The sequence below is a fragment of the Myotis lucifugus genome, unplaced genomic scaffold, assembly GCF_000147115.1.
Source record: "Myotis lucifugus unplaced genomic scaffold, Myoluc2.0 scaffold_2, whole genome shotgun sequence".
Classification (NCBI taxonomy): domain Eukaryota; kingdom Metazoa; phylum Chordata; class Mammalia; order Chiroptera; family Vespertilionidae; genus Myotis; species Myotis lucifugus.
Genome location: NW_005871050.1, coordinates 30,156,835 through 30,169,740, shown reverse-complemented (window position 1 = coordinate 30,169,740; position 12,906 = coordinate 30,156,835). Strand labels below are relative to the sequence as shown.

Genomic DNA, 12,906 nt, shown 5'->3' with positions numbered 1-12,906 from the left:
GTTTTCAAACAATGTTAAACAAAGTTTGTTTTTATAAAAGGTGCTTTCTATAAGGCACGTGAATTTCCAATAATTTGCCAACACAGCTACCACTTAGTGTATAAACTGGCATATACTTATACCTCATATGAGTTTTGATAAAATAGCAAAATAAACTGCTAGACTAAAAGTTTAAATAGTGATAAAAATGTTTTGTGGTGAATGAGAAAGGAATATCCATATTGTAAGGTAAGGAAACAATGTTCAAGAAGCCTTAGGAATTTACCCATAAACACGTTATATTTTGTCTTCTATGATGTCATATTTAGGCTTAAGACAAAGAAAATATCAGTAATTTTGTGCCATGAAATGATATGCAAAGATTGGTTTAAAGACAAACAAAACCAACTTTGCCTAGTTTTTTTTAAAGTGATGAACTTTTAATGCCATAATCTTGCTTTGTGATTCATATTTAGAGATGATATTCTTTCTTAACAATTACTATTATATGCATAAGCTATCTAGATTTTATATCCAGTATGTATACATCATTGCTGTAATCTAAATATTCTGCCTGTCTGATTAGTACTAAAAAATGGATATTAAAAGAGCATTTCAATTGCAAATAAATGAACTTATTTTTTTAATATTCTAATTATATTAAGACATGTACCTCAACTACACATAAAGGTATGCATTTTACAGTTTAATGATAATTAATATACAGTTACTGTTTCTTTTTTATAAATGACTACACTTATAACAGGGAGATTATGACATGTTTATTTATTTATTTATTTATTTATTTATTTAGGTGAATGACACTTTGGTTTTTCCCATTCTATGGGATCAAGGCAGATTGGAAATACCATTCTTGATAGTTGAATTCTTGCCTATTTTTCCATGAAGATTGACAATTTTTGTTCAACATGTTTTCAGGATCCAACTGGAATATTTTCACTGGATAAAACCATTGGCCTTGGTACTTATGGCAGAATCTATTTGGTAAGTGGAAACAGATTACATATTCATTCTTACTTTCCTAATAACAGCAGTGATTGCAAGGCAAAACCCTACACTTCAAGTCAAATAATACAAAACACATTTCATTTCAAGAAATGACTCAATTAAGATAGCTCAGTGACACCTGTGACAACTATTACAAAAGGAATGGATTTTCAATCTAGAATGAACCAGCCAAGCAAACATAAGATGTAAAAAATTATTAGCAGAGAATTGATGAAATCACCAATAGAAAAGGAAACTAATTAAAAGAAGATGTACCCAAATAAAAATATCACTTGTTTTATATTATACCTCCATACCATTCTAATTACTCACATTCGAAATTTTCAACTGAATGTTTACAAAAAGGAAAATGTCCATAGCATTCAATATCATACAGTGTACATGAGTGTGCACATGTGTGTGACAGGGTTTGCCAAAGAATCTAAGAAAAAAAATTCTGCACTTATTTAGTAATTATTTGTTGAGCACAAAGTATGTGCCAGGTACTGTGATAGTCTCTGGTGCCTGTTCTTCTGTGGCTTATGGTCTAAAAATGTGTAAGTGATTAAATGTGAGTATGTGTATGGTGGGTTGGAGAAGCACATATATAAGTAAGCACACAAATAAATTACTGTGTAATTGCAGTTGTAATTTATTTATGTAAGAAAATTCCTAGTGATATAAGAGCATCCAACGGGAGAGCTTATTTTAGATTTAAGGGTAAGAATTGGCATCCTTGGGGAGGTGCTAGGTAAACTGATACCAGCAGAAAAAATATGAGATAACCAAACAAAAGCCAGGTTTATGCATTCTAAACAGAAGCAGGACAGTGTTAGAGACTGGGTTGGAGTTGGGGGTGCTTTAGTGGCCCTATCACCTTGATCAGATGCCCTTCCCCCACTCTCTAATATGATGAATACACATTTTATCAATCTTATGTAAGTTTCTGTACAAATGCAGTATTCTTCTTTTCCATGGCCTGTCCATCAAAAAATCATATCACTGCTCCTAGGCTGATCCTTACTCTAGGCTGTGTAGAGGTGTATAGGTCCAGAAGAAGGGACTTCCTTCTAGTTCAGACAAGGGTGTCTTATACTTGCCAAGTCTTATACCTTTAGGGCTGCAGCTTCCCAGAAAAAGTTTCTTTTTTAAATGTATCTACCCAGGTTGGGATAGAGGGTGTCTTTAAAATTTGCACAAAAGTGCTGGTAGCATAGAAGTTGAGTAGTAGAAAAAAAATGATTGTGGAATGATCCTAAAAGCAGAAAGAAACTTGATGAGTATTAGGAACAGAGAGAATGCCAATATTAATGACACAAGTTTTTTCAAACCATTTTGTCCTTCCCTATTAACAGAATCAGTGAACTATGAACAGTTATGTTACATGGATACAAATATATTGTTTACGGTACCTCAATTGCCTCTCAGACTAAATGATTAGTTAACATTTGTGTGATATAGGTGAATTTTGCCATATTGTGCATAAATACCTACACCTTATATAAGGAAGTTCCTCTTCTTTAAGGCACAGTTATAATCTCCATGTACCTATACACATTTTAATCCTGAGGTGTGTGTTGTGTTGTGTGTGTGTAGTGTGTGTGTATTCTTGTTTTTATTTGAAGGTATAGAGCTCTCTATGCCACCATATCTTAAGAATAAAAACCTCACTAATATAAGGTAAAAATTAAAGGTAAGATTAGATACCACAAAAATATGGTTTCTCATCATCAATCATCAGAACCATGATGCCATAAAAACAAGAAACATGGAGAGGGTAAAAAGGTAAGTTGTGCATGATAATTTTTAAAAACTAGAGCTTATTGAAGTATACAGTAGGTCTTCAAATAATGTTGTTTTGTTCAATGTTATTTCACTATAATGTTGATGAAATGCCATAGGAATTTAACTCTTGTTTATATCAATTAGCCTATGATAAAATTGGTTTCCATTATAGTACATCATTTCATCAGAAGTTGGAGAACCTATCAACATTAAGTGAGGACTTACTGCAGTTTGTAGTCAGAAAAATTTACTACTTTATGTGTACAGTTTTATGAGTTGGATACATTCAGTCATGTAACTACCACCAGAATGATTTTTTCAATATGCATCTTAAGTTACACAGTATAGACCTTCAAGTAATATTCTACTTGAAAGAATATCCAAGTTCCACTGAAACCTTTCATATATCAATCATAGTTATATTAAATTTTCTGTTTTGTACTTTGAATATCCAAGTTATCTGTAAGTCTGGTTATATTGATTACTTTGTTGAGAATGGGCTTTTTCCCTTGATTATTGTATCTCAGATTTTTTTGTTTGAATGCCAGACATTACATGTAGAACAGTATTTATGTCTTGAAATGGTCACTCTTGTTCTGTTAGGTCATTAATATAAGAGCTTGAGTCAATCTAATAATATGAGCTATGCTTTGGTTATGTTGTTGCTATGGTTACCTTCAGTTCACCACCAGCTTCAAATTTCTCTCTTACCTTGTGCTTAGCATGAGGGTTTGTTTGCTGAATGCCTTTTCTCAAGATTCCCACTCTATCCTCAGTTGTAGACCTTCCCTATGCATCTGTGCCTCAGAGATTCTCTCTCCATGTTCTTGTGCTTCCCCTAGTGCCATGGTCGGCAAACCGGGGCTCACGAGCCACATGCGGCTCTTTGGCCCCTTGAGTGTGGCTCTTCCACAAAATACCACGTGTGGGCGCACACATACAGTGCGATTGAAACTTTGTGGCCCACGCGCAGAAGTCGGTATTTTGTGGAAGAGCCACACTCAAGGGGCCAAAGAGCCGAATGTGGCTCACGAGCCGCGGTTTGCCGAGCCGCAGTTTGCGGACCACTGCATACTGCTATTGCTTTCATGCTAAGTGCTTCTAAGTCTAGTGGTGTGGGGCAGGGAAGTGTTCCCTGTTTCCCTGATTCAGCTTCAGTCATAGGCAATTCCTGTGTCTCTTGGTCATGGGAGTTTGGCTTTATTAGTTATTGTGACCTTCTGCTACTGGTAGGATACTTCTCAATGGTCTAGTCACAGTACTAATTCCTGACCCTCCCCAAGAGTAGAGGACTTGTATTTTTTTTTTACATTTTCCCCAGCTCTAGTAGGTTTTTTTCCTGCACCTTGGAAGTGAGGACAGGTTTGCTGCCCTTCTCCTGGAGCTTTTATTACTTGGTGGGAAAGGAATTGGACATGGTTGTATGCTTTTCTATTGCAATGGCTTCTGCTCTCCATCAGGTCATTTCTATAAATCCATGGAGAATAACCTGCAAGTGTGTATAAATTCTTCTTGTATCTGTGGCTCCCAAGGGTACTGTACTCTCATGTGAGCCCTTACTTGGTCTTCAGCAGTTCATAACAATTTAGCTGAATTGTTTGCACCAGGTTTTGTGCTCACCCTTTCTTCCCCCTATAGCAGTGGTTCTCAACCTGTGCGTCACGACCCCTTTGGCGGTCGAATGACCCTTTCACAGGGGTCGCCTAAGACCATCCTGCATATCAGATATTTACATTACGATTCATAACAGTAGCAACATTACAGTTATGAAGTAGCAACGAAAATAATTTTATGGTTGGGTCACAACATGAGGAACTGTATTTAAAGGGCTAGAAGGTTGATAACCACTGCCTATAGCTTCAGTTGATCCAGTGCTCTTGTCCCATCTCTCCTTGCAGATGCTTGTATTTCTTCAGATTTCAGGCTAGTTGGTTGCTTTGATACTTCTTTTTAGGCTCAGGATAAAATTATGATTTTGTAGATTATTCAGGTTTTTTTGTTGTTGGGGTGGGGGTTGTACTTTTTCTAGTTTTTTACATACACAGCAGGAGCCAGAAGTCCATGTCAATCCCTTGTAATTAGATCTTCATGAAGCATCTACCATATGCTAGGTCCTACACACATTTATAATTCCTAAGAATTTTATATGTACCTATTTAGCTCCAGTGATAAAGAACATTTTCTGCAATTAGATCTTCAAAGTATGCACCTCTGTGTTACAGAAGACAGATGATTACATACACTTTATTTACATTAAATAAGTTTTCCTTTCTCATTCATTGTTGTGACCTCTTTTTTTCTACCTCAAATTAATTTCCTTCTGTAAAAAGTTTTGGGATGGTGGGACTGTACATCATAACCTTCATGGGAAATAATTTTGAGAATGGAGAAAACACATTAAAAAAGGTTCATGTTCTTTATACCAATAATCCAACTTTTGGAAATATATGATAAACACCAAAAATATAGAAAAAGCATAAAGATATCCATTTTAGCAAAAAAGTAGTATATTATGGTAAAAAGTGCCTATGTTTGAACTAGGCAGACTGATTCAGTGCTTACTTGGCCATTAATTAGCTATGACCTTAAGCAAGTCACTTAACTTCTGAGTATAAATTTCCTTATTTACTAGTATAAACTGAGCTAAATTACTAGTATACCTACCTTACAATATTTGATAAAATTTAGAAACAATGCATAAAAAATGCCTTGCACATTGTAGATATCATTTAAAGGTAGCTATTGGTATCATTATTACTATTGCTATTATTTGTAAAAGGACAAATTCAGCAAAATCCTAAATAGTAAAAAAAAAAAAATAAGATGAAGTAAATTGCCTTATACTCAGTCAATATATCATTCTCTGAAAAACAACGTTTACGAAGATTCTAGCAACATAGAACTGTGCTTATGATGTTAAGTATTCCATACTGTATGTACACACTGTTTACAGTTATGTTAAAACATGCACATGAAAAATGATAAATAATGAGATACTGGATATGTTTATTCTATACTTTTATTGTCTGTAATGTTATATTATTTAAGTCAAGAACATATATATGGCCCAGCCACTGTAGTTGACCTATAAACTGGGAGGTCATGGTTCAATTCCTGGTCTGGGCACATGCCAGGGTTGCAAGCTCGATCCCCAGTGGGGAGGGTATGCAGAAAGCAGCCCATCAATGATTCGCTCTCATCATTGATGTTTGTATCTCTCCCTCTCCCTTCCTCTATAAAAATAAATAAAAATATATGTTTTTTAAAATTTAAAAAAGAACATATATATGTATGTATATTTGATAGTACCAAACCCTGGATGACAAAATGGAAGCATGATACCATTCAAAATTAATGTCAGAGTGACTCATAAAGTCCTTTGCTTTTGCTGTGCTGCCAACCACATCCCCTACTGGTGTTTGTTTTTGGTTAAAGTCTCTCCAATGTCTTCCAGCTTGTTTCCAAGTCCTTGTTCTCTGGCAGATTTCCAGCTGTCTGCTGAGGTCTGTGCACATTGAAATGAAGGCTGAGTCCCACAATTCACATTGTAAAACCCTTTCCTTTCCTTCTTTTTCTTCTAATTAGATATTTATCTTTCTACACTCTCCCACCTCCTGCCAGTACAAACTTCAGTTAAAATAGTGGCTTTTATTTTTTTCTTTTGTTTTAAAAGAAAGTACTGCTCTTCTTTTTTTTATTTCATCAAATATTTATTTAGGATCTATTTTATGTCAGGTTGTGGAAGGTACCAGGAATACTATAATAAGCAAAATATATGCAATATCAGGTAAGAAGCATTTTGATGAAAAAAAAGGAGGAAACCTGACTTATTGTGGCTTGGGCAACAATGTCAATTCTTTGGTTCACATTACTGAAAAATCAGAGAAAGTCTTCAGATGAGGCTTGATCCAGCATCAATGTCCTTTTTGTTTCTCCTCTCTTTACTCCATGGTGTCAGCCTCATCTTAAGCCTGGATTCTCTTGTGTTTCTGACATCTGGTAGTAGTCCCAGGCTACATGTTTCTTGTTAATTGCTCTTCTTTTTTTTCTTAGTAGTTATAAAATATAGTTTCATTTTCAACTTTATCTGCTAATCTCATGGCTTAAGAGTTGTTATTTGAATTGGAGAAATTTTTAGAATTTGCCCATGTGAGGCCATATTAGTAAAAAAAGATAATAGGTTGAAACTGATTTATAATGGTACTACTAAAAATTAATTTCCTAAAGAATGATGTACAAAGAGATGCCACAGTTATTTTATGATGTATTATGAAAGAGACCAAGACCCTTTAAGGGTGGCACTATGGGTGGCAACCTGAATTTCCTACTAACTGACACTATACATGTAACTTGACTTTTCTGGGCCCATTTCTTCAACTACAAAATTAATGTGTTAGACTATATAATATCCAGGGTTTCTTCTAGGTCTTCAATAATACACTTAGTACAGTGCCTGGAACTCAATAAAATGTAAACTATTGTTATCACTGTCATCAGCATAGTAATACCTATCTTATAATCCCTTTATCACTTTGCAAACAGAAGTGGATTTTGGCTACTAGCTTGAGTAATCCCCATTTCAACAAATAAAATTATTTTCATCATGTTGCATCCTCTACTTTACCATCTGATAGTGATGCCTGATATTTAGCTCAGTAATTGCTATGGTACCCAATGCAATGTTATAACTGGGTAGCTGGTAAATTTGGAATGCAAGATGCTTTATTATATGTTACTAGTACCTAACACCATTTGTTAAACAGAACACTAGTGGGGTAAGACAATGAAGTGAATCTCCAGAATGAATGGACCACTTTGATTTGACCTTAATGAAGTTTTTTTAATATATACATTTTATTGATTTCAGAGAGGAAGGTAGAGGGAGAGAGTGATAGAAACATCAATGATGAGAGAGAATCATTGATTGGTTGCCTCCTGCATGCCCCCTACTGGGCATCGAGCCAGTAACCCCTGCATGTGCCCTTGACTGGAATCTAACTCAGGACCCTTCAGTCTGCAGACCAACACTCTATCCACTGAGCCAAACCAGTTAGGGCCTTAACAAAGTTTTGACTGTACCCCTAACCTCAATTACCTATTCCCACAATGCCGTCTGTAAATGATGAAGGCAGAAACAAGAGTGGAAAAGGGATCAAGGCAACTATCTCTAACAAAGGAAAAATTAACCTGAAATAGGGTAAACTTCTATAATTGGGACTACCTACAGCTTCATTGTGACATGTGCCTGATGCCTAGTTGAAACTCAGCGCTGGTGGAAGGAAAATCTGCCCCAAATAGTTCATTGCTCCTGCATATCCAGGGCATAAGTAAGCAGCCATTCTTTTTTAAAAATATATTTTTATTGATTTCAGAGAGGAAGTGAGAGATAGAAACATCAATTATGAGAGGGAATAATTGATTGGCTGCCTTCTGCATGCCTGACCTAGCCGACAACCCAGGCATGCGCCCTTGACTGCACATCTGACCTAGCCAACAACCCAGGCATATGCTCTTAACTGGAGTCAAATCCGGGACCCTTCAGTTCACAGGCTGACGCTCTCTCCACTGAGCCAAACTGGCTAGGGCAGTAATCAGCCATTCTTGAGAGATATTAGAGTATTCATCTGTCCCTGGTAGTCAGCAGATTAAGTCAGATGTATGAAGATTTGGCATTACAGTCATGAGTAAATTCCTGAATTGCTTGCACTCTGGAAGTTCACCATTGAATATGGAAAATATTTTAAACACCATTTAATTATTCCTTCTTAAATTTGATTTTTTAAATAACTGTTGGACACATTGTTTTTACTTTGAAAATCTCATCAGACAGGTGAGATTTAGGTTTATTAGTTACATTTTCTGGATTTGAAGTTGGGGCTGGGAATAGGAACAGAAATGCATGAAAATAATGTTCTCAAATCTGATGACATACAATTTATGATATTTTAAGTTAAGTTTCAGAAACATCATGCTGACATTTGGGTTTCTTAGCCACTACCTATTGGATAGGGTTTGAGTATTTTTCCTTTTAGACTGAAATTATACTGTTTATTTGCCTACCAAATGTTTAGCACTGTGAATGCTTTCTTTTTAGGTAAGAAAGTTTCCTCACATCCTTGCCATTTTGCAAATATAGCTTAATTAAGTCAGCCAACAAATACTGCTTGAGCATCTGTAAAGTGCATAACACTGTGCATTTCATTATACACTGTAAAACTTAGAAGCAGAAACTGAAGCTACAGCCGAATTGAGGCTAACTGCTTATTAGGCTGTTGTGCCTTCCTAGTGTAAGTACCATAAGTCCAGAGTCATCTCTTGGTTCCCCCTTTTTCCTGGATATCAACTCTTGGTGATAATAGACTTCAAAAGGTAGAATTGATCTTTCTTAAGTAATCTCTCAGGCTGCACTATCAGAGGAAACGTTAAATGAAAATGTTGCTTTGAATGTTTAAATTTTTCTGTGATTATATATATATATCAATTGAATATCCACTATGTTCCAAGCATTCTGTTGGACACTAGAGCTAGTTAGAATTATCATAAAACATTTTTTTAAATGGGGGTAATTTTATTGACTTAGTTTTGTAGATATAAGGAAGGAGGTTATTTTCCCTATGATTGTGGTTTCTACGTTTGATAGGTTACAGGAAGGAAAGGGAGAGTTAGGGTGAGCTTAGCCAGCGGTTCTCAACCTGTGGGTCGTGACCCCTTTGGGGGTCGAACGACCCTTTCACAGGGGTCGCCTAAGACCATTGGAAAACACATATATAATTACATGTTGTTTTTGTGATTAATCACTATGCTCTAATTATGTTCAATTTGTAACAATGAAAATACATTCTGCATATCAGATATTTACATTACGATTCATAACAGTAGCAAAATTACAGTTATGAAGTAGCAATGAAAATAATTTTATGGTTGGGGGTCACCACAACATGAGGAACTGTATTAAAGGGTCGTGGCATTAGGAAGGTTGAGAACCACTGGCTTAGACAAAAGGAGGGAGGAAATAAGATTGTTACTTTTTTCCATTAGAAGAAAATCTAATGGACTTTCTCACTGAGACTCCTGGGACTAGTTTATCTTCAATAAGAAAACTGAGATTGCATATTTGCAAAGGGGGTAAAAGGAACCAACATAGGCTAAATAAATTGAGACTCAGGGGGACCATATTAGTGGAAAGGTCTTGGAGAAAATGGAATTTTTTTTTTCCATTTTGGCCATGACCTCTCTCCAACTGTGGAATATAACCCAGGCTCTGAGTTATAGGCTTATCTTTTTATTTTTGTGCTATACCAAAATTTACTTCTGCCTCCTGATAAATCTTAATGAAGGAAGAAGCACTAACATTATAGGAACAAAAGGTGAAAGTAAAAGTCATATGTGGGATTTGTGCTCTCAAGAGACCCTAATTAATTTTTTTTCAAAACTCAAAATTTTTTCTCAATTACTCTAATCTGTTTAATAAGTTCACAGATATACATGGAGATATATTTAAATGATATATTTGGTATGTAGGGGGTAATGCAAAGTCATGAGCTCACATCTTCAGATACATAATCCAGTTGATTTTATAAATTTGTTCTAGGAGCAGAAAAGACAAATCCAAATGTATGGAGGAGTGTTCATTCTAGATCTGTCAAATATGCAGTTGGAATTTTAATAGGGATTGCATTGAATATATAGATTGCTTTGAGTAGTATGGACATTTTAATAATGTTGATTCTAACAATCCATGAACATGGTATATTTGCCCACTCACTTATATATTCCTCTCTCTCTTTTTTTTCTATGTCCTGTAGTTTTCTGAGTACTAGTCTTTTATCTCCTTGGATAAGTTTATGCCTGTCTTAATTTTTTTGTTGCAAGGGCAAATGGGATTGGTTTTTAAGTTTCTCTTTCTCAGAGTTCATTATTGGTGTATAAAAATACCATTGATTTCTGGATGTTAATTTTCTATCCTGCTACATTGCCGAATTCATTTATTAAATGTCGTAGTTTTTGGTGGCGTCTTTAGGGTTTCCTATGTACACTATCATGTCATCTGCGAATAATAACAGTTTTATTTCCTTCTTTCCAATTTGAATGCCTTTTATTTTTTCTTCTTGTCTGATCGCTATGGCTCAGACTTCCACAACTATGTTGAATAAGAGTGTTGAAAGTGGGCATCTCTGTCTTCTTTCTGTTCTTGGGGGAAATGAGTTTAGTTTTTGCCCATTGAGTATGATGTTGGCTGTGGGTTTGTCATGTATGGCCTTTATTATGTTGAGATATGATACCTCTATTCCCCCTTTGCTGAGCATTTTTATAAAAAAAAAGATGTTGGATATTGTTGAATGCTCCAAAAATGTATATGGAACCAAAAAAGACCCTGAAGAGCTGCAGCAGTCTTGAAAAAGAAGAACAAAGTTGTAGGAGTCACAATACCAGATATCAAGTTACACTACAAAGCCACTGTACTCAAAACAACCTGGTACTGGCACTAGAACAGGCATATAGATCAATGGAACAGAACAGAAACCCCAGAAATTGGCCCAAGCAATTATGCTCAATTAATATTTGAAAAAGGAGGCGAGAGCATACAATGGAATAAAGACAGTCTCTTCAATAAATGGTGTTGGGGAAATTGGACAGATACATGCAAAAAAGAAAAAGGAAACTAGACCACCAACTTACACCATACACAAGAATAAACTCCAAATGGAGAAAAGATTTAAATGTAAGTCATGAAACCATAAAAATCTTAGAAGAAACCACAGGTCCAAAATCTCAGACATCTCTCACAGCAATATGTTTACAGATTCAGCTCCTAGGGCAAAGGAAACAAAGGTGAAAATAAACAAATGGGACTACATAAAAATAAAAAGCTTCTGCACAGCAAAAGAAACCATCTACAAAATGAAAAGGGAGAACATATTTGCCAATGATGTAACTGATAAGGAGTTAATTTCCAAAATATACAAGGAACTCATACAACTTAATAAAAGGAAGACAAACAATCCAATTAAAAATGGGCAAATGACCTAAATAGACACTTCTCCAGAGAAGACATAGAGAAGGCCAAGAGACATGACAAAATGCTCAAAGTCACTAATCATCAGAGAGATGCAAATTAGAACCACAATGAGGTATCACCTCACACCTGTCAAAATGGCTACCATCTAGAAATCAATAAATGACAAGTGCTGGCAAGAATGTGGAGAAAAGGGAAACCTAGTACACTGCTGGTGGGAATGCAGACTGGTGCAGCCTTTATGGAAAACAGTGTGGAGTTTCCTCAAAAAATAAAAGAATGGAACTCCCATTTGATTCAGTGATCCCAATTGTAGTAACATATCCAAAGAAACGTGATACACCAATCAGAAAGAATGTATGCACCCCTATGTTCATATCAGCACAATTTACAATAGATAAGACCTGGAAACAGCCCAAATGCCCATCAGCAGATGAGTGTGTAAAATTCTGTGGTATATTTACACATTGGAATACTATGTGGCTCTAATACAAAAGGAACTCTTACCATTTTGCAACAGCATGCATGGACCTGGAGAGTATTAGGCTAAGGGAAATAAGCCAGTCAGAGAAAGACAAATATGATGTCATCTCACTCATATGAGGAATCTAATGAACAAAATAAACTGATGAACAAAATAGATCCATATTCATAGAAGCGTGGAAGAGACTGACAAATTTCAGAAGGAAGGTGAGGGTGGGGGTTGGTGGGGAGTGATTAGCCAGGAAACTTATAATATGCATATATGCATAGCCCATGGACACAGGCAATAGTGTGATGAAGGCCTGGGCGTGGTGGGTGAGGTCTAAGGGGTTCAATGGGGAAAAAAAAACCAAAGGTTTTTTTTATATTTTCAACAATAAAAAAAGACAAAAATTTATGGAGGAGACAAATTTATATTTCTAAACAAAAGTCAAGATTGATAACCTACAATATGGTAGAATTTTGTCATTCATATACACACATAAAACTGTTTTTAATATATCAGTTTTAGGAAAATTTATGAGGACAAACTCTTATAAATTATTTTAAACAATGGTGGGAGCAGTGCTAGAACCACTAATGTACTCTTTGTCTAATATATTGAAAACAATATTTGTTTTATGTTTCATATATAT

The 12,906-nt window shown here is 35.5% G+C and overlaps 1 protein-coding gene across 1 annotated transcript in view; it reads left to right on the top strand.

Moving 5' to 3' along the window:
• The window catches only part of NRK (Nik related kinase), a 168,896-nt gene that overhangs the window by 6,113 nt on the left and 149,877 nt on the right, over window positions 1–12,906 (top strand). Inside the window, exon 2 of the mRNA XM_023756920.1 lies at window positions 919–984. Within this exon, the coding sequence (XP_023612688.1) occupies window positions 919–984 (66 nt within the window). The remainder of the gene's footprint in view (window positions 1–918; window positions 985–12,906) is intronic.